Raw genomic sequence first — 26,166 nt, forward strand, 5'->3', positions numbered from 1 at the left:
ACAACTTGGGGCAATTTAGCATAGCCAGTAAATCTACTGCACATGACACTGGGAGAAAACCACTAAACTGTAGCTCTGTTAAGAGGCACTCTGTCTTGGGGAACTTTTAAGTTCCTTCTGGTGTTGCTCATACTCTTCTTTTCTCAGTACAGCCAGCTGATTGTTCTCCAACCAAATAATAACTCTCTCATGCAGCTTGTCATGCTTGAAGCTGCTTTTCACATTTATAAAAACATAGGATTCTAGTTTAGAGTTTTGGCATCTCCTCTTCTTCTCTGTATTTGTCCACCTCTTCAGTAGCTGCCATGTTTCTGTGTCTGCACTATGCTCTCATTTGCATTTTTTGCTCAAATTGGATAAGGTTATCAGTGATAACTGAGATATGGGTAGCAGTAGCTTAGTGGTTAAGGTGTTGGCTTCCTGATAGGAAGGTTGTGAGTTTGAATCCACTGCTGGGCTTAGCTCTCAGTTGTATGAAATGAGATAAAATGTAAGTTGCCCTGGATAAGAGTGTATGCTGTAAATGTAAATATTGTTCTCTTTGCAAGTGCTCTTGTCCACTGGTATCAGTATCAAAGATCACTTCAGTCAGTTCAGTACAGAATGCAGTTCTGGGTAATAGCTGTAAATACAAACTTGCTGAAGATTTGTGGTCATGGCTTTCTCACCTTCAGAGAACTGGATCAGTACACCTGGATGGTTGTCTGAGTAGATGTAAAAAAATAAAAAAATCTAATGTTTGTTGAAGATGGTCTCTCCTAGCAGTCTCAAAGGCCAGCATTGGCAGAAATAATTACCAACAGCAAGTCCGGCACATTATGAAGTTTTTTTTAGTGTGCCATAGGCTATGGCATTACCTGAGTTGATATTCTTGTCCCTCTACTAGTGAAGACATCCTGCAAAAATTTCTGGATCATAGGGTTTGTTGTGGGGCTACCAAGCAAAACAATATTATGAATCTGTTTATTTTTGGTATTCCTCGAGGCGTCCTCTAAAAAAGTGCAGTTCGTCCAAACATTGACATTTTTTTTTTATCAAACATTTTTTGATGAAAAAAAAAAATCAAGTTATTTTTCTTTGCTCACTGGCAGGCTATTACCGTTCTTGTGCTTTCTCTTCCTCCACAAAATGGTTGACCATGTGGTGGTTGAAGTCTTCTCTACGCAGATAAGGATCAGGATGCTTTTCTCCCATCTTCAGCCTTTAATGAGCCCATAAGCAACAGCAGCTGCTCTAGGCTCATTAATGATTCAAAACAATAATCACTCCAATGCTGTGTTTTGTTATGACATTTTTGTATCCTAGTGATAGACTTTCATTTTTCATTTTGCTGCCAATATGTAAAAACAGTGAAAAATGTTATTGTTTCATTGTATAACATAATGTAATTTATAGGAATAAGAAGAATATTTACTTAAAATCAAATCTTCCTTTTACAAAAAGTCAACGGTAAAATAAATAAAGACCAGAAATGACCGGTTGAGATTTGGAACAGAACAAACATTTAATGATAAACAAGACAAGGAATGTTATTTAATAAAAGATAATCATGTTATAACACATAAGAACTGGTACATAAATATGCAGGTCTACTCAATCACAGTGATATTTGTTTAAGATCTTTTTGTTTATTTTATATATTAACTTTGTGTGTGTGTTTGTGTGTGTGTGTGTGTGCTCTGCAAAATGTTTGCTAGTAAAATTTAATAAACTTTACCTAAAAATAGTAAAAATCAACATTAAAATAAGGAATTGCTTTGCTGATTTCTGTATATAGCCTAAAACATTATGACTCTTATGACTGATAGTGACTGTTTATTACTATTGAATATAAGTCATATGGACCTAATGTAATTAGGGAAAAAATATGAGTAAAGGTTTGTCAAAGGCCACCAAATATTATTTAAAAAGTTGGAGGAAGCTGTATAAATGTCATGCAGGTTATGTATTGTTGTGATACCCCCTGTGTGTATAACAAGTATACAGTAACTGAGCACTCTAGCCCTTGGGAGTAATATACATACCACAGCATATATATAGCAAAGACAAAATAGGCCTGAAATTATTCTGTAGATCTCTCATGTAATGTTTTTAAAAAATATTATTCAAGAAAAAAAATTGTTTGCATATTAAAATAATAAATTAGATGGAGTGCTAGAGAAGCAATTATTTGGAAATTAAAAAAAAAAAAACTCTTACACCTAAAGCTGACAAAATGCATAATATCAAGTAGATCATTCATAATTATGGATAATAATGGGTTCAAAATTCAGTGTGTGGTTTTTTTTTCTGGTTTTCTGGTAGCATAAAGATTAGTCATATAACACATATAATATAAGCACTGAAATGACGACAAAGTGAAAAATAGGAGAATTCCCCGAAACATGCTTCCGAAAACACTTCACCACTACCCATACATGGCACAATTTAAAATATATGGTCCTCTTCTAATGTGATTTAAAGATAATAATTCCATACAGAATAAGTTACTCTAATGAAGTGCTAGAAGAGCAGAATTATAGGTATTGATATAGATATGAGAATGGATTATTGGGTGTCACTATAAGAACATTCACTTAAAATCAAGTTTTTCTTTTAGAAATGGACTGTAAATAGAAAATAAATCTCTTGGCTTGTTGAATAATGCAGGTCTCTTCATCCCTGATGAAGGTCTTTGTGACTCATACAAACTAATATCTGAAAATGTAAACACATTATTATTATTGTTATTATTATTATTATTACTCCTGTTGTTTTACTCTGGTGCTGTGTATAGTTTAACTGCCTTTGATCCTTCTCCTCTAATATGATGAATTAAAAAATAAATAAAAAACGTTAAAAAAAAACAACAAACTTCTGTAATGGAGCTGATAAACAAATGAAAAAAATAACTGTAATTCAGTTAGTTTATTATTATTATTTTTTTAAACATGAGCCATCTCAGATCCTGTAGCCGATACTCTGTTTTGTTTTGTCAAACCCAATCACATGCATTTATGCAAATTATTTAGCAGAAGTTAGCTCACCAGCCCAGAAACTACAGAGCTAGAGCTAGCAGGTCCGACAGTGGAGAGTTTTCACAGACTGTATTTACATAATTTTCATTATATTTACTGTATCTGGGCTGATTATAGAACGGACACCACAGCTTGTTTAAAAAAAAGTTAAGAAAGAAATGTGTATTTATTCTCCCTGTAATCAAATCGACACTGTTGTTTTTCAGCTGTTTAGATTCCATGGCACTAGTCAAAAGTGGTATCATGAAGCACTACTATGAAGCACTTCAAGTGAAGCATTATTATCGCTTTTTAATTATTTTAGCCATAAAATAATTATTAACAGTTAAGAACGTAACTCTTGTCAAAATTTGTACACAAGGAATTTTATGTATCTGAACCTTTACCTTAACTTTAGATAAAAATCTCTTCAGTCATGGATAAAATTAAATTTCGTTAAAAGAAATTTTTTTTTTTTTTTAAAAAACAGTAGGGGGAGACAAATACATGTTTTTCTCTTACTGCTTTCTATGAAATGTTTATTCTAGTAATTATACTAAACAGAACTAAGAATGTTGTATTATTTGTGTTGTGTTCGTGGAATTAATGCTGTTACCTGTAGTAGTTTGGTTTAAAAGGTCCATTCTTATTAAGGCCCATATACTTGGCCTGTTCATCTGACAGTTCTGTAAGGTGAGCATCAAAGTTGGGCAGATGCAAACTAGCCACATATTCATCTGAAAAGCACACAAAGATCATTATTTCTTATTTGATCCACAGTTTAAATATTTGAATAAAGCTTGCCCAGTAAGTGCTGATTTTACCCATCTTTTTGGGCAGCAGGTAAACATCCTGTCTGTAGCGGCCCTCTGGTGCATTGTACAACTCTATTAGTGCAAGGGCCTGAAAATACACAGATATATAAATAACAATATTTAATCAATCAATATCTTTTAATTGCTTTGTTACTAGAATTCATTAAAAATATTTCTATATGAAACCTGTGTTGTGGCTGTGATGGAAAGCACAAATGAGGGCACAGTGGAGCAGCTCAAGTTCAGAAGGCGCCCCTAAAAACAGAATATAATGAGCCATTTCCATCATATCATGACATTTCTGGTACATTACTGAAAGATAAAAGAGAAATGATGAAGCACTTCTGCCAGCAGGATGACTCTTTTCCCATCAGGCCAGATGACATGGTCCACCTGAGAGCGCACTCTTTCCCATGTCAGCTCCGGGGTCCTGAGACTTGCCTGGACATAGAGAACATCAGCAACACACACACGTCTTACTATCCTTGTAAGAACCTTGCACTTATGTAACTGTAAATGCAGCTAATTAATTTTGTGATTATAAATAAATCACACCCAAACATTATCCTCGGTAAATAAAAGGAGATTATTTGGCTCTTTTAATCTTTCTCTTTTTATCTAATTAGTTTTTCTAAAAGCAAAATCAGTTCTCATGATCCATTAAAAAGTCCCCAAGAGATCAAAACCTTCAGAAATTCCTATCCTTGTGGGGGTATCTGCTTCACACCAAGACATAATAAAATGCCCCCAACACACAAATACTCACACATTAACAACTATTTGATCTACTTTATGTAAACTAAAAAAAACAAAAGTACACTCAAGCACACATGCACATCATATTATAATGGTGAAAAGGAAAACAGCCAGATAAGAGGCTTTCAAACTGTTTTATTAAAAGCCTCACATACACACACTTGCTTAGCTCTTGATGCATATTTCACCCACACACTATGCACAACAGGATAAACTTGGGACAATCCTTGCTGCATATTCTTCTGAATTATTCAGGTAAACCCAACAGGCATAGGATGGATGAGTTTTGAACCCGGTATAAAAAGTAAAAAATATGACATATGGAAAAGTGTAGGTGAATAATGCAATATAACGGCTTCTCTTTAACTCACCACATCAATCTCTGTGTTAGAGTGGCCCATATTACACACAATGCAGCCATTCTTCATACGATCCAGCTGCTCTCGGGTTACCACATTTTTATTCCCTGCAGAAACAAATACAGTCATGAACCTACTGAGGAAACAATATTATACATCCTTTAAGTGCTGATATAAGCAGCAGTGGCTTGTGATCATAACTTTTTTGGGATGGCGGGACATTAATAACAATATAGCTACAAAAAAATAAGGTGAGAGGCTACCACAGTTGGCGTAAGCCATAAGCTACAATCTAGTGAAGTTTCATAGTAACTCCATAACAGTATGTTAGTATGTTACGACAGCATTTATATAGTCAGTCTGCACACTGTTTTTGAGTAATGTTAGATTAATGTACCATTGTTCAGCTGTGTTCCAATACAACAGGTGCTGTTCTCATTAGTATGATCTTGCTGGATAGGAGTATTTTTAAACTTGCCCAGGATGGCTTAAAAACTGCAACCTTGGCAACTCTGCCATTAAGCTGTCTGCCTGCTGCTCTTCCCCAGAGTACGGGGCAACATAAATCATGCCACAGTGGCCTTCTACTGGCACTTCCCATTGTTGCAGTACCCATTTTGACCACTAGTGCACTACTGCTATAAAAGGCAGAAAAATAACAGAAAGATGACCAAACCACTGGATCATTTGCTTATATCTGTCAAATTGCAACATTTTTATAATCACCCAAAAGAAGTCATTACAATTCCAACAGAATTTGAAAAGTATAGAGATGTATGGAGAATGAGGACATTATGAAGATTAACATTTGCTGAACAGCTGATGTGAAAGATCTGCCATTGGATACAAATGCACACACTCTGTTAAGAATATAAAGTGCTTCCTTTCTCATCTAGCCTATACATTTGATACTCTAAAAGTCATACTCTCTTCACCTTTCACAGCTCATGACACTAAGAGCAAACACTAGTTTTCCCTAGCCAGTTCAAACAAACACTAGAGTCAGCAAGCACTCTTTAAAGGCTGGAAACAACAACATCGGGTGCTATGATTGAGCTCTGATTAAAGGTGCAAATCACAAGAGAACTGAATGTTGCAGGGGAACATGGAAAAACACATAAGCTGTTAACTACCTGTGCATGTGATCACCATGTCCATTTGGCGCACAACTTCATTCAGCTTGACGACCCTAAAGCCATCCATGCTGTAGGATAACATCACGTTAGATTTAGATTTGCCTTTAGTATTATTTAGTAGATACAAGGCAGCATACACTGTATGTTAAAATAATACATTTAATTTTAATTTATTTGACAGGTAAAAGCTGCATTTTTAAACCACATGAATTTCATGATAAACTTGGATATAAAAAAGTTTAATAACCCCTCTTAAAATAGTAGATTTTTCTGATGTAAAACCAATTAAACCAAGGCAAACCATTATAATGACAATCAACAAAATTCCAGTAAAAAGATATATATTTTTTTATTTGGCAATAACTCATTTGATTTGGCAAGTTATTCCTTTCCTTGCAAAATGCATCAGGTGTTTCAAATTGTAAGAGGATTAAAGTTTACTGAGGTCTTAACTTAAATCTTCTGAGGTCTTGACTATTTGAGCTTTGGGTCATTATCGTGCTAAATTTTCTCAGTCTTCAGCAGTCTAACAGAAGCCTGTAGGTTTTGAAGATAAGTAACCCCATAGCATGATGCTGCCACTACCATGCTTCACCATAGGTATGGTTTTCTTACAGTAATAAGCTCTTGTTTTTACACCAAACACATCTTTAAGGATTATACCCAAAATATCTATCTTGTTCTCATCAGACCATAGCATATTTTGGCTGAAGGTATGTTTATGTTTGTTTGTTTGCTTTTTTATGAGGAAAGATTTACCATTGACCCTGCTGCAAAGCCCATACATTTGGAGACTAAGAGAAATTGTTGACACATGCAGGGAGTGATCTCTACTTGCCAGATATTCCTACAGCTCCTTTAACGTTCCTACTGGTTTCTTGACAGCTGCTATTACACTATTGCAGCTGCTAACAGAGTGATGAAAACAAGCTGCTTCCCATTTTTACACCACAACTGACAGGCAAACCTTGCATTTACTTTATGCAGGAGGTGACATGGCCAAGATAGAAATTAAAATTTTCCAAAATGTCAAAGGAAATAAAGAGGGCAAGAAACACTGTATGTATCTCACCAGGCCTGGAGAGCACAGATAGGGTCGATCTCTGTTACACACACAATGGCTCCCAGAGCTTTCAGAGCAGAGCAGCAACCCTTTCCCACCTGCATACAGAAATATTGCATATTCAAACAAATATACCATACAGATAGCCAAGGTTCAAGAAAGGAAGTGCTTTTTGCAAGGCTTCTTAAAATGAGCTGGTGTTGACTCACCTCTCCATAACCACAAACCACCACCTGCTTCCCTCCAAACATCACATCTGTGGTTCTTTTAAGACTGAAATAGAGAAAATACAGATAATGATGTGCTGTCAGAGCAGAGACACAACAATGTGACAGGAAGAAGTGACACACTGATGATGTGCCTAAGATCACTCCCTCACTTTTATTATACCTTATATTTATATATTAAATATATATATATGTATATATCAGTGCTCAGTGAATTCCAGCGTGGAACTGTGATAGGATGCCACCTGCGCAACAAATCCAGTCGTGAAATTTCCTCGCCCCTAAATATTCCACAGTCAACTGTCAGCTGTATTATAAGAACGTGGAAGTGTTTGGGAACGACAGCAACTCAGCCACGAAGTGGTAGGCCACGTAAACTGACGGAGCGGGGTCAGCGGATGCTGAGGCGCATAGTGCGAAGAGGTCGCCAACTTTCTGCAGAGTCAATCGCTACAGACCTCCAAACTTCATGTGGCCTTCAGATTAGCTCAAGAACAGTGCGCAGAGAGCTTCATGGAATGGGTTTCCATGGCCGAGCAGCTGCATCCAAGCCATACATCACCAAGTGCAATGCAAAGCGTCGGATGCAGTGGTGTAAAGCACGCCGCCACTGGACTCTAGAGCAGTGGAGATGCGTTCTCTGGAGTGACGAATCGCGCTTCTCCATCTGGCAATCTGATGGACGAGTTTGGGTTTGGCGGTTGCCAGGAGAACGGTACTTGTCTGACTGCATTGTGCCAAGTGTAAAGTTTGGTGGAGGGGGGATTATGGTGTGGGGTTGTTTTTCAGGAGCTGGGCTTGGCCCCTTAGTTCCAGTGAAAGGAACTCTGAATGCTTCAGCATACCAAGACATTTTGGACAATTCCATGCTCCCAACTTTGTGGGAACAGTTTGGAGCTGGCCCCTTCCTCTTCCAACATGACTGTACACCAGTGACCAAAGCAAGGTCCATAAAGACATGGATGACAGAGTCTGGTGTGGATGAACTTGACTGGCCTGAGTCCTGACCTCAACCCGATAGAACACCTTTGGGATGAATTAGAGCGGAGACTGAGAGCCAGGCCTTCTCGTCCAACATCAGTGTGTGACCTCACAATGCGCTTCTGGAAGAATGGTCAAAAATTCCCATAAACACACTCCTAAACCTTGTGGACAGCCTTCCCCGAAGAGTTGAAGCTATTATAGCTGCAAAGGGTGGACCAACGTCATATTGAACCCTATGGATTAGGAATGGGATGTCACTTAAGTTCATATGCGAGTCAAGGCAGGTGAGCGAATACTTTTGGCAATATAGTGTATATATATATATATACACGTTATCCTAACGTATCCTATATATATATATATATATATATACGTTATCCTATACTGAACACTGTATAGGAGGCAGCAATAAAGGAGACATCATTCTGACAACACTGACCTGTGAGTACTTTGGAAACGTAAGACTCTCCAATCTGAACATTACAAATTACCTAGCAACCGGTATTAAAAGTGACACTTGCCCTATGTGGTCCGTTGAACATTTTGAATTTGCATGTGTCATTGGCCGCTGCAGTATAAAACCTGAACAAATACATTTTGTACTGAAAGAAACCACTATGCAGCATTGTGGTAGTGTAGAAGTAGTGTGCATTGGTTGTACATTGGATATGAGGGTACTGTGGTATTATATAATCCAGTGGCTCTCTACATTATTACAAATTTTATTGTCTTATTGTACTTATTACTTTATTTAAGAGGTCACTTGAAATGAAAAACAGGTCTGCATATAAATATTGTCAAGTTGGACCTCATATGTTCTGTCAGTGGAAAGTTAATATTGGCTCAATATAATAAATGGCTCCAATAAATTATTCCTAGATTATTACTGAAAAGATCAGAGTAATGAGCCTAATATTTGTAATGAGGTAGTTCCATGGAGTTTTATTTACAGATAAAGTTGTCACTGGCAACAAAAATGTTGAGAGGACTATCCAGGGAATTGGTCTTAATTTGTGTGAATTTGGTCAACACTACAGATGGAATGCATCGCAAATAATGATGAATGAAACGTTAGCCTCCGAAAGCCTCACCCATCCAAGATGGACTCCCTGCAGCAGTAAAGGTTGTCAAACTTCTGCTTAGTGACAGAGTCATTGACGTTCATGGCAGGAACACACAGTTTTCCAGCTTTAGAGAGCTGGTAAAGTCTGGAAACATGAATGGGTCATAGTGAAACATGGTGAATATATTACCATTACTTGTGATTGAAAGACAAGCAAAAGAGAATCATATTTCAGCTCAAAATAATTTACAGTTGTGAAAACGACAGTTCTGAAAGTGTCCAAATTTGCAATGTGAAAGGTTTACCAGACCACTACACAGTTTGGTATTGAGCAAATATTCACCTATGAACTCCAGTGACACTCTCCTCCACAATTCCTTGAATCTTCTTAAACACACTGGGGTACTTTTTATATACCCAGTGTGTGAGGTCACCACCATCATCCAAGATCTGTTAGCACAACATTCATTCATGCAATTAGTTCTGGAAGCTCAAAAAGACTATCACTAGGTAACATTAAGAAAGATAACTCCTACATCCTTGAAATCTTTGCAGCTCAATATAAAGCATTCAGCACATTAAGAAATTTAAAGCCGTGTACCATGTTTGCCTGCCAGCCTTCTGTGTTGACACAGCGATCAATGCACCACCAGAAATCATCCTCAGACTCCCCTTTCCAGGCAAATACAGCCACTCCTATTAAAAGAAGGGACAATATTTAAACAGGTTTACTCAAACATATAAAGTTGGCTACACAACAACCTTGTAATAAAACACACATATATTTCTTAATCCAAATGCAAGCAGATCCAATCCACAGAGCTCAGGCTACCACATGCATTCCATGTGACAGATACTTAAATGGATGTATAGGCAGAGAAGACTTAAAGGTTTTAGTGCAGTGGTGGTCAAATTCTTGTTACATGGAGCCAAAGGACTGTAAAGTTTAATGTTTACTTTGCTCTACTGCATGCAAATCAACTCTGCAGGAAAGTATAAAGTAGGCCTTACCCATTTCTGCCAGGGCAGCAGCCACCTCATTCTGAGTAGAGTAGATGTTACATGCAGCCCAACGACACTGAGCACCTAGAGCCACCAACGTCTCAATCAGAACCTGAACAAGTCACATGAAAGCTGGTTAGGAGACATCCACAGAATATCCATGCCTGTAAACTGGGGTCTAATAAAATAAGCAGTGTTGAGGAGTAGCTGGAAGTAATGATGCCACTAGTAACAAGCTACTTTTTTAACTTGACTACTTTTATGTTTTTACTAGCTAGGTATTTTCCCAAACTCTTTTAGATGATTGTTGTTTTAGAGATAATTGATGATAGCTGCAACTTACTTAGAGTGGGTTCAAAATAGAAAACTAATTCAGGTACCCTGAACAAAGCATGCAAATTTTATTTTCCGCAGCTTTTGCTAAGGAAAATTTCACAGTAGCTTGAAATATAGCTACTTTATCAAAATGGTGGTCTGACAGCAGCTTAGTTACTTTAAAGCTGGCTTAAGACTGTGGACATTCAGCAGTTTTTTAGGATTAGAACTTCTATGAATTCTATAACAAACCTTGCCATAAAGTTCTCCATGTCAAATTATACAATGAAGGCAGAGCCATGATTAAGGAAAATGACTACATCTGCTTATGTTATCAATCAGCTTGAGGAGGGGCTGAGGCTGAAAATGGCACTTTAGGGAATAAGGACATTTTTCCGTTCAGTAGAATGTTTTGCTTATGTTTTTTCATTGCCACTACTGTATTTGTAGCTGTCCTGTGAGCTTTGCGTACTCCTACACTGTCATTCCTTTGGAGCTTTTAGGCAAGCATTGTATCAGCGGTCAGTCAAAATCTGAGATTTTAATAAAGAATCTCTGACGTTGACAAAACTGTCACATGTCACACGTCACTACATGTCACATTATACATCGTAAGAACGCTTAGTCTCAACCACAGAATTATTTTTCAAAATGTGAATTTTTTTCTCTGACAAATCATGTCAGAAATCACAGTGTAAAGCCAGGTTAAACATTTATTAGTTTGCAAAGTACCTTCATCAACACTTTTCATTTAAAATATCTGAATAAAGGAGTGGACATAAGCTGAAAGTGGGCACTTTGCAGAAGCAGTGAAGCAGAACATACCGCTGTCTGTGCGGTGATGTGGGTGCAGCCAACCACTTTGGCCCCAGCTAGAGGCTTCTCTCCTTGAGCCCTCTTTCTCAATGAGATCAGAGCAGACATGTCTGCAGAAAAATTAAGACAGACCCGTGGGTTTTATGATGAGCCAGAGGATCAGCTGTAATAAGTAAAACACTAAGTACTGCCCCAGACAGATTTATGCATTAAATAAAGCTTTGACTTCTTTGTCCTGTTTACTCTGTATGTAAATGTGTTTCTTATTTAAGCTTTCAAAAGAGAAATTCATGTTCTAAACACGTGTGTGAAGACAGGGAGCTAAACAATAAGTAAAGCTGAATACTGCTGCCATGAGCAGCTGTTAAACAGTCCTGGTAGTTCACTAGAGAGCACTATAAGTCACTATAATTAGAAGTACAAGACAAATTTCTCAGCTTTTTTTAAAACCAAACTCTATTTTCCTCACAATTACTGAGGTGTTAGCATGGATGCTCAGCACAGTCCAGAAACAGAGGTGAAACAAATAGATATAACGGCCCATTATTAAGTTTTATAAATAGACAACAACAAGAATTTATCGTGCTGAAAATATAAATACAGATACATCGTTTTGCTTTATGTTCTATGGTATTTGTGTTGCTTATGCAGTGTACTTTTTAGAGACCGTTAGGACTAAGTGGGACACAAGAGACTCACCTTGCTCTGCAATCTCAATCTCCCTTCGGCCAAACTCGGCCTGTTTTATGTTTTTGACACAGAAGTCGCTGCTACCTTTGGAGTTGAGCTGAGTCTTCTCTCGAGGAGATGTTTCATCGTCTGAGCTGTCTGTGTACGAGGCAGCTACGGGATCAGCGCACAGGAAAACATAGCAAGATATGTTTTAAGAAAGATAGACAGACAGACAGACAGACAGACAGACAGACAGACAGATAGATAGATAGATAGATAGATAGATAGATAGATAGATGCACTATATCTATCTATCTATCTATCTATCTATCTATCTATCTATCTATCTATCTATCTATCTATCTATCTATCTATCTATCATCCTACACATTGAAGCAAGACTTTTTATTAGTTTAGTGTTGACATTCTAAAAGACATTGTACACTTCAGACACTCTTATCATAAATAATTTATTATGTTCAAGCATCAGCTTTGTTTTTAATACCTCATAAATATATATCAAATTCTATTAAACCCCTGTTGTCAGTCTTTGAAAATACTTATAGACTAATTAAGCCACAGCCTAACAGTGAATGTTTTAACATTCAATAACATTTAAAACAACTTCAGTGGCACATGATGCAATATATCTTTGAATATAATCCAAGCATTAACATTTATCTCATATATATATATATATATATATATATATATATATATATATATATATATATATATATATATATATATATAAACATATAGACATAGCTATGTCACTGTTCTCAATCCAGTTGTCATGGAGACCTTAAATTTGCATGATTTTGCTCTATCCAGAACAAAAAAACTGACCAAACCAATTCGTTTAATCAAACATACCTTTTTTGATCAGGTATTTCTGCAGATCCCAACTTGCAAAGAAACAAATAACTCTACAGATAAGCAGGTGCCAACTTGGAAAGGAAGCTCAAATCAGAGCACAGGGTAAGCATTAAAGGTGCCCTTGTAGTAAATAAAGCCGCAACAGTGGTTTTCTGTACTTCTGGGTTCTGCTTGGATAGAGCAAAATTTTATACAGTGTCTAGACTCTGGATTGGGAAACACTGTTCTATTTAATTCAGTGGCATTTAGTTTGCAGTAAGATATAAGTGTGTATAAAGACCAGAGCTGTAGCTGTCAGTGGAGGACTGGGAGATGGATCGAGACAGGGAGCGGCGGCCCGTCTTAGTTGGGAACTTGCTGAATTCCTGCTTATCCTCTTGGTTGGCGAACTGAATCTGCTGCGGGGTCAAAAAGCATTCCCGAGTTAATCAATGGACAAATGATCCTATTAACAAGTGACGAAAGGGTCATTATTTTTGTAAGTACCACAGCTAGAGTTATACATTGACAGCAAATGAATGAACTACTAGGTATAGTTTAGTATACAGTGGTGAAAACATGACCCGGAGTGTCATCTGTTCCATGTATTGTAATGGCTCACATTGTGTGGTAAAAGCGCAAAATATGGGTATTATTGGTCTTGAGCCAGTTGTTTCAGTTCCTATAAGTGTTTAAACAGTGATGCATACAGATCCATTTTGTATAAATATATGCCTAAGGGGTTTGACAGACTTTTCTCAGTTATTTCTTGCGGTTTTGTTTTGCTAGATGTTTATACTTCACCACCTGTACTCTATAAGCAGTTTCTGATTATGTCAGGTGCAAATAAATACACAGGTCAGCTGAGTTCTGAGAGCTGTGACCCTTATTACATAGCTGTTTGTCAGTCTGTTCATATACAATGTCTACACCAAAATCTAACAACTGACGAGCAACTCAGATCGAGAACATGTTCAAGCTGCAAGTGAAAATGATTCAAGATGTCAGGTCCAAAGACATGGGGTCCAAAATCCAACCAACCCAATCTTTGAAATAACTTTGAAACAATTAAATCTCTGTATATAACCAACGACACTGCTAGTTAGAAATAGTTGATATTTTTTTGCTGATATCTGCAGTTGCTTTGGTTTGTGTTTTATACTCCTATGTGAAAGTGCTATATGAGTCAATCTTATGATGACAATTCTTGTGCTTCGTTGTGAGATTTTTGAACTCTAGAGCGAAAGTCAGAGAGCAACTGAACATAGTGAACAAAAATGCTTTGTTAATGCTCTAGCAAGCAGAAGTCAGACATTATCAGCAAACAGTGTTAGAAGAGGACATGAAACAAGAGGACAACTTACAACACAAGCTCAAATTGAGGAACTTTTGCTTTTTTAAAGAAAGGGAACAAATGTCTATATTGTTGAACTCAACAGAAGTGCTTAAAGCAGTAGTTTGAGACCCTGAAGAGAGAGATGGAACACTCCTGAATAAGTCATGTCCACAACTGAAACAAAATTGATTCATCTCTCCAGGATATTCAGAGGGTGGAGCTTTGCAAAGCCACTATGCATCACTCTATCAGTCCAAAAGCTCCAGGAAGCTGATGATTCAGAACTAAAGCAAGTAAAGCATCTAAAGCAAGTGCCAGCTTACTGCAATGCTATTGCTAAGGGGAAAATGGCAATTAAAATTTAAGCAATATATTTAGCCCCAGTTGGCACCAAACATGAAAAAATTGCTGGCACTCTTGAGAAAAAGCAGAAACTTGATGAAAATGCAGAAAGGCTGGAAAAAAACCAATGCATGCAAAAATATCCCTGTCTATGAACAACCCACTTCAAATGCAAATGTAATGTCTGCATGACTGCAATGTTGACTCAAGAACATTGGGCTAAGTATAAGATCTTTGTGTTATTACTTGGCGAAACTGCCCAAATAGCTTCAGGCTTTGGCACAAATATTATTATTTACAAATAATTTAATGGAGAGTGAAGCTTGTCCCTGGTTTAGCACTAAACAAAAAGCTAGTTGTGAAATGCCCCTGTGAAACTAAACAGAGTTTCACAAGTAACTGCAAGCAGATGGGGAACCTGGCATTGGCACTGAAAAAGCCACTGTTTCCAGTCCCTCCTTGATGACGACGCCTGATGACCAAGAGTGTGTAGACTGTGACAAACCTGGAAACAGACTACAAAGAGATCCTGATTTAACCTCGTTCACTGATTTAACGGCTCTTCCACTTTTGAGGATGGAGTTTGACAGGCTGAAAGAGTGGACACATCTGACACCAACATCTTCAGGAAGCAGACCAAAAAGCAGAACTGAAAGACTCAATCTACTTAGCCTACTACAAACAAAAGTGCAAATATTAGAATATATGGATTCATAGTAAGGGTTGGGAATGGTGCATGATTTTGCTATGGAATCACACAGGTTTTATAATGTAAAAGTAAATGCTCAAGCAGTCTTTGATGCTAAACCTGCAAACCAGAGAGGGAAAAGCTTTAGTAAAGATGCACAATCAAGCCTGAATGAATGAAATTGAGCAACCCATTTCTGACTTCAAACAGATGCACAAGAGGCAGCAAGAGAGTTAAATGGAAAATGGAGCAAAGATTCACAAAGGTAAAGTTTTGGTGGTGTAAAACTAGACAAGCAGCCCCTGAATATCTTCTGCTCTGCCCAGATACACAAAGTCACTTGCTAGAACATATGGATGGGAACCAAAAGGTCCATTGTTGAGTGCTGAACATTCACTGGCATCCAAGATACACAAATGAAACTGACAAGACTACCGTGACAAGACTACCACTACTCAGTGTGTAGAATTGTAAGTGTTCTTATTCATATATTAGTCATTAGTGATCATTAATTAATCTCTTACAATCAAAAGGGGGTATTGTTAGAATTTAAACTGGATCTTGCTTGAATATATTCATAGATTCTGTGGTATCTGACACATTCCACACTTATTTCCTTGCTTTGCTAGACATTTTGCTATATGTACTCTGTAGGTGGAGTGCAGTTTGTCAGTTTGTTCATTTATAGAAGTACTTTTTATATACCAACATCTAACAGGGAGGGAGGGAGTTGAGACAGAAAAAGCTAAATACTGCAATGTAAAGCTCACATAGTACTAAACTATGATTTATACAACTGATTATGGCAGGGATTTTTTTTCTGCTAGTCCTGGGCAGGAATTACCTGTATAGTTTCAAAATCCTCGAACACATATGATTCATCATAATGGAAAGTTGATCACGGTCCAAGGCTTGATCCTGAGCTCGGGTTAGACTCTGTGTCTTATCTCCTTGTGAGTTTCTTCTGGGCTACACTACCACAGTGCTACAGAAATCCTAAACAGGATGAAGTGGTTACTGATGATGAATAAATGAATGAATGAAGAAATGAATGAATGAAAGCTTGAATGGCTGTGAAGAGCCTAACCAAACCAAATCTCCAAGCTGTTATGGAGTCATAAATGAATGTTTGATTAATAAAAGATTAATAAAAAGTTGATGAGATTTTGTAAGAGAATGAAACGGTTTGGTTGATGATATAACAAGGATAATTGTACATGCAACTTGTGAGTGAGAAACTTGAGAGTCATCATATAGGGCATGTGTTCATAATGCTGATCAGGAAAAAAAAAAAGTTAATAACATTAACTACAGATGACCATTGCAGCATTTGTAGTAACCACCATTAACAAAACCATGTTTAGTATTTCAAGTAATAGTCCATGTTGGAGATCTGTGACCTTAACATGACTTGTTGAAACCAAATATGAATGTGAGTGTTTTACCTAAACCAGTTGTCCTTATCTAATCTAATGTGGTATCTCTACTATAAACAAACTGTAGACAGTCCTGCATAAAAGTGTGGTGACTTTTCCAATTCAGAGAAACGTGTGGACAAGGACTTGAAGCGAAAGACTTCAGATATGAGAAATGACCAAATAGTGGAAAAAATTTGGCTTCCATGTTTGCAGAGTAGGAAGGAGGAAGAAATGGACTAAAATAGTCTAAAATCCAAGTAACTGTAAATAAATTTGTGGAAATATTTGGAATTCCATGGTGGATTTAGAAATTAGTCTAAAAACAAGAGACAGCTAGAGAAATGTTTTGAGTCAAAACTGCAGGCCATTTTATGCAGAGTTGACATAACATGCAGCTTAAGGCTTAAAATATCTTAGTTTAAAAAAAATCGATGCCATTGGGTTGAAGTCTGACGTTCCCGTGCTTAAAGAAAAGAAAGTTTTACTAATGAAGGAAAAACAGTCACAATAAATGACATCATATTAAAATGATGTTCACTTGAGGCATTCTGTTAAGCTTCATTAATCAAGTTTAGCATAAAACAATAGCTTTATGACTATAGAGGCATTTGACAAGGAAGAGGCATGTGATAAACGTACTATTACAGAGTGGTAATAAAATCTGCCTCAAAACAGGAAAATTAGGAAAATCTAATTTTAAGGAAACTGAAAATCTAATTAGGCTCAGCTCATCCAATGAGCCCTGACATAATCAATGTCTGTACAAGTTAGTGGACCGAAGTCTCTAATAATTAATTGTGATGCACTAAGTGCCTCATTCCTAAATAACTAGAAATATCTTTGCATTTCTACTTGCAGTTCAGAGATGCAGCACAAGATATCAGCACATACCTGCACAGGATCACAGTCATCCATGTTCCCTGCTGCAAGGTCTCACCCCCTGTACTAACTCTTGTATAGTTTTACCATTATATATAAACATGACGTTCCCACAGGGGGAGGTTCCTGAGGTTGGAAAACAATCTTTATAACTAAAAAGCATCCGTGGGAACTGAGAGGTAAGTATATACTATAGCTTTATTAAGTGCACTAGTTTCACCTTCTGATGTACTGTAACAGCCCCCAACCAAAACCACAAATACAAAACCACAAACATACCAGCTCTCACTTACCCGCTGTGGTTGTTCTCTGGTCTACTTCCACTATGTAAATTCTACGCATGTCAGTTTGTGGCAGTTGAGTGCCTTAGAAATAGTAAAACTCAAGCCTCTCCTGCTGAGCAGCTAATAAAAAAGGAATCAGGGGCAAATAAACCTTGTTGCTCAGAAAGCATTTCAATTGGGTCACATACACATGCGAGACAAATTTTTTAAATCTGGCCTGACTCACTGTGGTCTTATTTCAAATTCCCAGGTTCCAAGGTGTAAAGACAGAAGCTACCGATGTACAAGCAGAGAGCCATTGCATGTTGAGCAGATGCTCCAGAGTTAGTTACTGTGACCTTGTTAATATCTGCTACTGTTCTGGCTTTCAGCCATATCCCCTAATCCCATGTTTTGGGCTTTCAATGTAGAAACCATAGTTGCAAAATATATAAAAACAACTGATATGATTATGAAATATAGAAATGTCCATGTGGCAGCCACAAACATGTTGTGTTGTGGTATAGGCTTTGTACAATACTAAAGTGCTAGTGTGGGTAGAAAGCACAACGTCTAATGAATCAGCCTAATCTAGTGATTTGCATAGTCTGTTCACGCAGTAGACTACATGGCATTTTTTTTTTCTGCAAGTGGCTGCAAAAAGGTGCCTGCAGCATCAGGGTCATTAATGCTAGACTATACGCACATCTTCCCTCAGGCTTTCATGCTCTGCTGTGTCTTAAAATCCATCTAAGCAAACGTGAACTAAATTAAACTGTCATTAATGGCAGGTATAGAGATGCAGGTTCAGCTCATTGAAAACAATTAAGGTAAACAAACCACGGGCATTAGGGAATTCTCAAAAAACATAGGCTGGCAATCTGTGAAGAGACAAGATTTAACAGACAAAAGTCACAACTAGGCAAAACAGACAATGCAAACAGCTCTGGTGTTGAGGTAGTCATAAATGATTTAATGAGTGACTAATCCTTCACCAACTGTTTGTTCATCCAGAGCTTGAACAAAAAATTTGGAATGCTGAGGTTATCTAAAGGGATCTAAAGTTTTTGAGCTGCAAGTCTGATGTCCTCCCAAATTCCAACATTTGCAAAATTTCACTGATAATAATATGCTCTATTTATCTTTCCAACTATTATGTTACTTACCTGTATAATACATGGTGCTAATTATAGTGATTTAGGATTTAAGACACTTCTGCTGTCTACTTCACCCTGATGCTAGTGAACTTGATCCTAGTCTGTGTAATTAATGTGTATTGTGTCATTAGTTTCAGTTGTATTTGTTTTTATCTGAAACAGGACTTTCATTCACATACTACTGTCTTAAGAATTTTTGCAGTATTTGCTGTCTGTGGAGAACTGTGTATGGAGTGTCTGTGTCATCCTGGATATTACATCTTAGTCTTGCCTACTGCATACAAGTATATGGCAGGATGGCAATAAAAGTCTAACCAACTTGATTTTGTGCAAAATAATGATCCAAAATCTTAACGCTACTAAATCAAGTCTTCATGGAGTGGAAACAGTTAACCCAAAAACATGAGATTGTTTTCATGGTATTTTAAACTACATACAATATCAGAAAAAGGATCTCCTTAAGTGTTGTGTGTATATTTAAGGGTTTATCGTGGGTTGGACAGTTGTGCATTGGGTAGCACTGTGTTTCAGCTGCCCATGTGTTTTCCCCAGTGGGTTTCCTCCCACGGTCTGAAAACCCACAGGGAGGTGGCTATTTGAAACTGCCTCTAGGTGTCAATGAGTCTGTGAATGTGTGTGTACATGTTGTCCTATGATGGACTGGAGTCAGATACAGGGTGAATTCTCGCACCTTGCACCCAGTGTTACTGTGATTCTCTCTAGAAGCACTGCAACCCTGACCAGGATAAAGCAGTTACTGTGTGAGTGAATGTTCATTCCTAGTAGTTTCACTACTGAGAATTAAAGGGGATCCGGAGCCAACCCTGGTGACACATGGCGCAAAAGCAAGAGAATGTACCCCAGACAGAACACCTGTCAATCACAGGGTTTAAGAGCTTATGTACACTGTAGCTTAAAATAACAAATATTTATTCTAGCACTAATATTAAATGACACTACTTCCAAGGAATTATGATAAGGCTTTAATTAGAAGTGATCATTTTCTGTGGTATTTTTGTGGAGAAGCACATCATATGTTCTTTTTGGGTTTGCACTTGAAATCTTATTATTATTCGTTTATCCACTACAAAATATTATTCATTAACTACAATCACACTAAAACGAAAGGTATGTTGAGAGATTCAGGAATTTCTTGACCCACCAACTGGACTTTGGTTTTGGATAACACTCTCTTTGGTGAATGATTCTGTCTTTGCAGCTTCTCTATTTAACTCTGCTGCTTGAAGGTTATGCACGTTTGGCTCCAGTGCTGCTAGTCAGTCCTTTTCTGCCTCAGATATAAGAAGTACTGCTCACTATTGGCTGACCTCAGAGGTGATCCCTGAGGTACCAGCATCTTCTCTTCATGCCATGATTTCCATGGAACAGACTGAATTATTTTTCCTTCAGCAGTGATGGTGTATCACGACTAACAAGCGTTCAAAATGCTTTGCTGACTTCCCGGCATGTGAATTCCCAGAGCCACTGACTTGCTTCACTGACCCTGTTTTTAACCTGCAACCCTTGGTGTTTTGGCAGCCAGAACCTCGTCTATGTTCCCCAGGATTTGACATCACCACCAGCTTACCTCAGTGTCAGTAGTGTTGTTCACTACTTTTGTTTTGACTCTTCAAATACATTAATATGGATAATCTTTCAGTCTGCCTGCCAGTTAGTGTTTTCTATGTCTAAAACAGCTATAAGAACTAGAATGTCTAAAACAGCTAAAGAACTAGAATGTCCCTATTAGACATGCCATGAGTGAGCATCTACATCCTTTCTATTAGACCTGCACAATACATTAGACTTCTCTGTGTTCAGCAGTTCTGGAATTCCATGAATTAATGAAATGAGACCGGCTCTAGAACAGCTCAAATGACTACTTATAACGTAAAAGAACACTAATAGCTCAGTAAACCTCAGGTTTCGAAGAAAGCTCGAAAGTTTGAAACCTAATGCCCTTAACATAATAGGTCTATTCAATACAGATACATTGTTTCCTACAAACTAAAGAAGTACAATTACTGTTAAAATATTTTTAAGGAAATTATGAACTTTGTTTTACTGTTACCAAATAAAACAGACAATAGCCTAGAAAACATTACATATTAGCTTTGGAAGAGATGGACAAGCCAAATCTAATCTAATATCTCTAAACTGAGTTGATTTAGTTGAACAAGAAAACAAAGACACAGATTTTGGTGTTAGCAGAAAATAGCTGGACAAGGAGAAGACAAGGTCAATGATGAGATCTCAGTAGGTAGAGCTGGACTGTGGCCTTATTCCAACTCTCAGTCTGAGAAGTTCAAGGGAAAATGTTCCCATGTGAATCTGTGTGTCATATTTCTTAGTTCAATGCAGCACTCTCTCTCTCTCGCTCTCTCTAGCTCACTCTCTCTGTTACCAAAACTGCACCCTTGTTGAAGTTCAACTCATCCAAATCACAACAATACTGCTTATACTAAGACAGAAATGATCTCCCACAGTTCTTGTAATGAAAGAGAATAGGCCTAATGCTTGCAAAGGAAACAGTGCATGTTTTGTTTAGGCCCCTGTAATTTTCAGAACAGTGATGGGGTAGCTTTTTGCCTGAAGGCTTAAAGAGTCTTGGACTCCATGTTATTTGATAGACCTGTTGTAAATTAGTGCTGGTTATTCAGAGGGGTGGAAATGAAAACTTGGCCCTTCTATATGAGAAGGTAGTATTTAGTTCTATTTTAAAATACAAACACACAATGGATATGCCTAACCATTACAAAGGCAAAAGTCAAGCCACACATTCACCATTATAGTTCACGTGTAATACAGATATAGTGATTTAAGCAAAACTAAAAGGGATTTGGGTGTTTAGTGCTTTTGTAAGTGCTTTACAAAAGTCATGATTTATTCCGTTATTGATGCGGAGATAACATAAGATCACCTATATTACAAATAATGTCTTGTAATGTCACTTATAAGACTGTTGGTGACATTTTAAATATATTATAGATAAATTCACTCAGTCTGCAAACATGTGGCACTGAATGTTGAAGAGCAGCAGGATTCTGCTGTTGGATCAGTTGTGTAACCAGCTGAGATGTGAGTGGGCTGAGAAGTGGAGTTACTTCACCCACGCAGACACACGGGTGCGTGCGGACACACATACGCTCACATACACACACACGACCTTCTGGAACCTTGTTGCATAAATTTGTACGGTGTAATCAGAATCATTAGATGTCAGCAGGGTAATATTTTTGTATGCTTCTATCTAGCTAGCTAGCTATGAAAGAATAAGAAGAAAGAAAGGTACACTATATACTCTATACACAAAAGTTTGTGAAAAGTTTGTGACCATCATACCCATATGTGCTTTTCAAACATTCCATTCCAGATTTAGACCCCTGTTTGCTGTTATAATAACCTCCGCTCTTCTGGAAAGGCTTTCCATTAGATTTTGGAGTGTGGCTGTGGGGATTCATGTTCATTCAGCCATAAAAGCAGTAGTGAGGTCAGGCGCTGATGTTGGGTGAGGAGATCTGAGGCGTAGTTGGTGTTCCAGGTCATCCCAAATGTGTTCAATAAGGTTGAGGTCTGGGCTCTCTGCAGGATGCTCAAGATCTTCCACACTAACCTTAGTAAATCATGTCTCAATGGACCTCGCTTTATACACAGGGGCATTGTCATGCTGGAACATGTTTGAGCTCAAAGACTTAGTTGAATCCAGTGAAGGCAAAATGTAATGCTACAGCATATGAAGACATCCTATACAACTATGTGCTTCCAACTTTGTGGCAAGACTTTGAGGAAGAATCACTCATGGGTGTGATGGGTAAATGTTCACTAATCTTTGGCTACATAGTGTATCACAGATAAAGAATGTTAAGTAATTAAGGCAAATCTGCTTTGGTATTCAGTATAGTATGATCATATGACAAAATATAACACAAAAATATTAAATTAATAGTTAATCAATATTCAATTGTGATACTCCTCAGTTAAACGTACACTGCCAAAATCTAATTTTTTCCATTCTGTATCTACAAAATCTGCAAGTAGATATTGCACATAAAGGTCAAGAGCTTAATGTTCACGTCAAACATCAAAATAGCTCTGTGACCTTGATCTCTGTGATCTGTGTGACTTTGAGAGTGGCACAGTTGTTACTGCCAGATTGTTACTCCAATCTCTGGAGTGTACACAGAATGGTCAGAAAAAAATGAGTGAGTGACAGATCTTTGAGTGGAAATGCCTTGTTGATCAGAGAGGTCAGAGGAAAATGGCCAGATTGGTTCAAACAGCCAGGAAGGCTATAGTAGCTCATAATCACCCTTTATAACCATAGTGAGCAGAAAGCACCTTACAAAACATCAAACCTTGAGATGGATGGGCTACAACAGCGGGGGGGCCACGTGAGGTTCCACTCCTGTCATTCATGAACAGCAATTTGTGGCTATCATGGGCACAGACTGGACAAAACTGGACAGTTAAAGATAAGAGAAAATACTTTTTCTCACCCACAACAGCCACAGATTTATGCTCTTGGCTGCTGTTAGTATGACACGCTCAAGGTTTGGTGTGTTGTGTATTCTGAGATGCTTTTCTGCTCACCATGTTTGTAAAGACTGCTTATTTGAGTTACCGTATCCTTCCTGTCTGCTCAAATCAGTCTGGTCATTCTCCTCTGATCTCTCTCATCAACCAGGTGTTTCAGCCTGCAGACACTCCGCTCAAAGGATGTTTTTTGTTTTCCACCATTCTGTGTCTCTAAAGACTGTCGTGTGTGATCCCAGGAGATCAGCAGTTTCAGAAATACTCAATGCAGCACATCTGACACCAACAACCATGCCACAGTTAAAGTCACACACACACACACTTCTTAAACATTTCTGTGGACTGTTCAATTTCTGGAAGTAATATAATTAGTGATGTATTATTTATTTATTAACTGATCTGTCAGACTATGAGAGAGTGCACAGATGTAAAAAGAAACATAAGATTAGAAGTGCACAGGAACAAGTGCCCTGGTAAACATAGCTAGATAATTTGCATCGCAACCCACAGTCTTCTTATTATATGGCATTATTTGCGCAATCACTTGTTGGAAAGTTCTTATGTGTAAAACATTAATAGGAGGTCAAACCCTATCATTAAACAATCCCATGAACTGTCTTAAGAAAAAGAAAAAAAAAACTCCAGGTAGTATCTTTGTTGCGAAATGAAGCTTAACAAGTCGAACATTTTCGTCTTCCATTTTCTTCCGTAACTTCATCTCTAATCCATCACAAGCAGCAATGTAAAAATGAAATGCTCATCTGACACGTCTTCTCTGATTAATTGTTAGAACTAAACCGTGGTCAATCAAATAAATAAACACCCCATCAGCTGAGTTGCAGTGGCTGTAAGAAACTTGTCTAGGATTATCGTGAATGTTCTAGGTGTAGCTGCTGTTTCAGAGAATCATACCTCTCCCAGCGGTCATATCCGTGTTATGAATGAATACACGCAGTGTTTATAGAATAATAGGATGAGATGTAGCTTCCCTTACCTTCTTGAGGCTCTTGTGTGTGCTGACCGCAGTGAATGCGGCGGACAGCTCGCCGGCGCTCGCCTCGCTCTTTTTGCACACAGTCAGCGCAGAGTACTTCTCCGCCACATTTTCACTCTCCTTAAATTCTTTACTGGCCTGCTTTACCTCCGACTTCGCGTCCACGACGGAATCAGTCATGATAGTGTAAGAATTTCGCTTTAGCGAGTTAGCGCTTTCTAAGATGCAGGCGATCGCCGGTATTTCACAGCTTATTCGACTCGGATACTGTAACCTTCCGTGATGTCCTCTAAGCCTAATGTTGTAGCACTTCGAGGGATATAAGCTAGATGCGAGCTTACGCAAAAAGCGAGGTAGAAAGACAAAATTAAAGGTTGAATCCTAGAAATACTGATATGTGCCGCTAGATCTATTTATCTACAAAGTGATTTTGCTTCGCAAACGGAGCAGATCACAGATTATTCCGTCTGAGTGTCCGGCTCGCGATAGGCAGCATCAGCTGTGGGCGGGGCTTAAAGGCAGGGCACCCAAGCACCTGCACGCAGAGGAAGCGCGTGGGATGGGCGTGGCTTTCCATGACCTCACACCATAAGCGAAAACGTTGCTGCGAGTTGAGGCCTTGTCCCAAATAGCGTGCTAACGCTCTGCCGTCATATAAAAAAGTGTGCACTCTGCTGACGTCAACAGAGTGCAAAGCTCACGTGAACCTTCGAGTCCTCAAGGGGCCATGTGAGTTTAAAAAGCAAGCATTTGGAACACGGCGCACGAGAGTCCGTTCAGCCTGTGAGGCTTCACACCGCCCATAATATGAACACAGCCAATCTGAACAGGCCATCAAGACCCTGAAAACATTTCTTTCAACACAAATGCGCGCCATGAAACAGTATAGTGTTTTAAATAAGGTCTGAAACAAGTTGCGATTGGAAAATAATCATTAATGGGATGATGTAGCCTACAGCATACTCTTCAGGTTAATTAATTTCCAATAACTGTATATCCCTGTATATATGAATGTTAAATCATTCTTCTACCGCAATTTCCCTACGATGGCAATTATTTTCAGTAAAGGATGAAACACCCAACTCTGTCATTTGCTATAGTTAGGTTTAATGTTGTGCAACGTCCATCACTTATATTATAGCAGTTAGAAAGAGTCGTTCCCGCACTTTCCCCTGAAGTTCATGAAATATGAAAACGCAATCAGTTCTAAGACTTTCCAGGGTGGTAACTTAAGGCTTTACCTCCGACTGTAACCATTGTGCAGACACTGGCGTATTTGTAATAATGTGAAATAAACATTTTCGCACAGAAAACCTGTATATTTTAGCAATACTGCACGCGCAGGAGTGTGGTCCTATTGATCGCCTGCATGGCTGTAACTCGGCTGGAGGTACCACAGCACAGGTAATGACAGGTACACACGTACACTCTAATTCTAATCACATGATATTATATGTGATAGTGCTTTTATACAACCTTTTAAATATGATTTTT

The 26,166-nt window shown here is 38.0% G+C and overlaps 1 protein-coding gene across 6 annotated transcripts; it reads right to left on the reverse strand.

Annotated features, from left to right (window-relative positions):
• Positions 1-1,479: 1,479 nt before the first annotated feature.
• Positions 1,480-25,180, reverse strand: ahcyl1 (adenosylhomocysteinase-like 1). 6 transcript variants are annotated; one of them, XM_058389251.1, is made up of 17 exons: positions 24,673-25,179; positions 13,364-13,478; positions 12,232-12,375; positions 11,542-11,642; positions 10,411-10,513; positions 10,001-10,095; positions 9,743-9,849; positions 9,428-9,544; positions 7,335-7,398; positions 7,135-7,223; positions 6,060-6,130; positions 4,939-5,033; positions 4,154-4,252; positions 3,998-4,066; positions 3,821-3,899; positions 3,613-3,733; positions 1,480-2,697 (listed from the first exon to the last, which is right to left on the reverse strand). In XM_058389251.1, the coding sequence occupies exons 1-17, from the start codon at positions 24,850-24,852 to the stop codon at positions 2,691-2,693; spliced, it is 1,656 nt and encodes a 551-aa protein (XP_058245234.1). In that variant the 5' UTR covers positions 24,853-25,179; the 3' UTR covers positions 1,480-2,690. The 6 variants fall into 6 exon arrangements, with proteins under 6 accessions (XP_058245234.1, XP_058245232.1, XP_058245236.1 ...); XM_058389249.1 differs by having other exon boundaries at positions 13,364-13,481; positions 24,673-25,178; XM_058389253.1 differs by lacking the exon at positions 24,673-25,179 and adding an exon at positions 17,738-17,873 and having other exon boundaries at positions 13,364-13,481.
• Between the last annotated feature and the right edge of the window lie 986 nt (positions 25,181-26,166).

Source organism: Hemibagrus wyckioides, linkage group LG05 (genome assembly GCF_019097595.1).
Source record: "Hemibagrus wyckioides isolate EC202008001 linkage group LG05, SWU_Hwy_1.0, whole genome shotgun sequence".
NCBI classification, from domain to species: Eukaryota; Metazoa; Chordata; class Actinopteri; order Siluriformes; family Bagridae; genus Hemibagrus; species Hemibagrus wyckioides.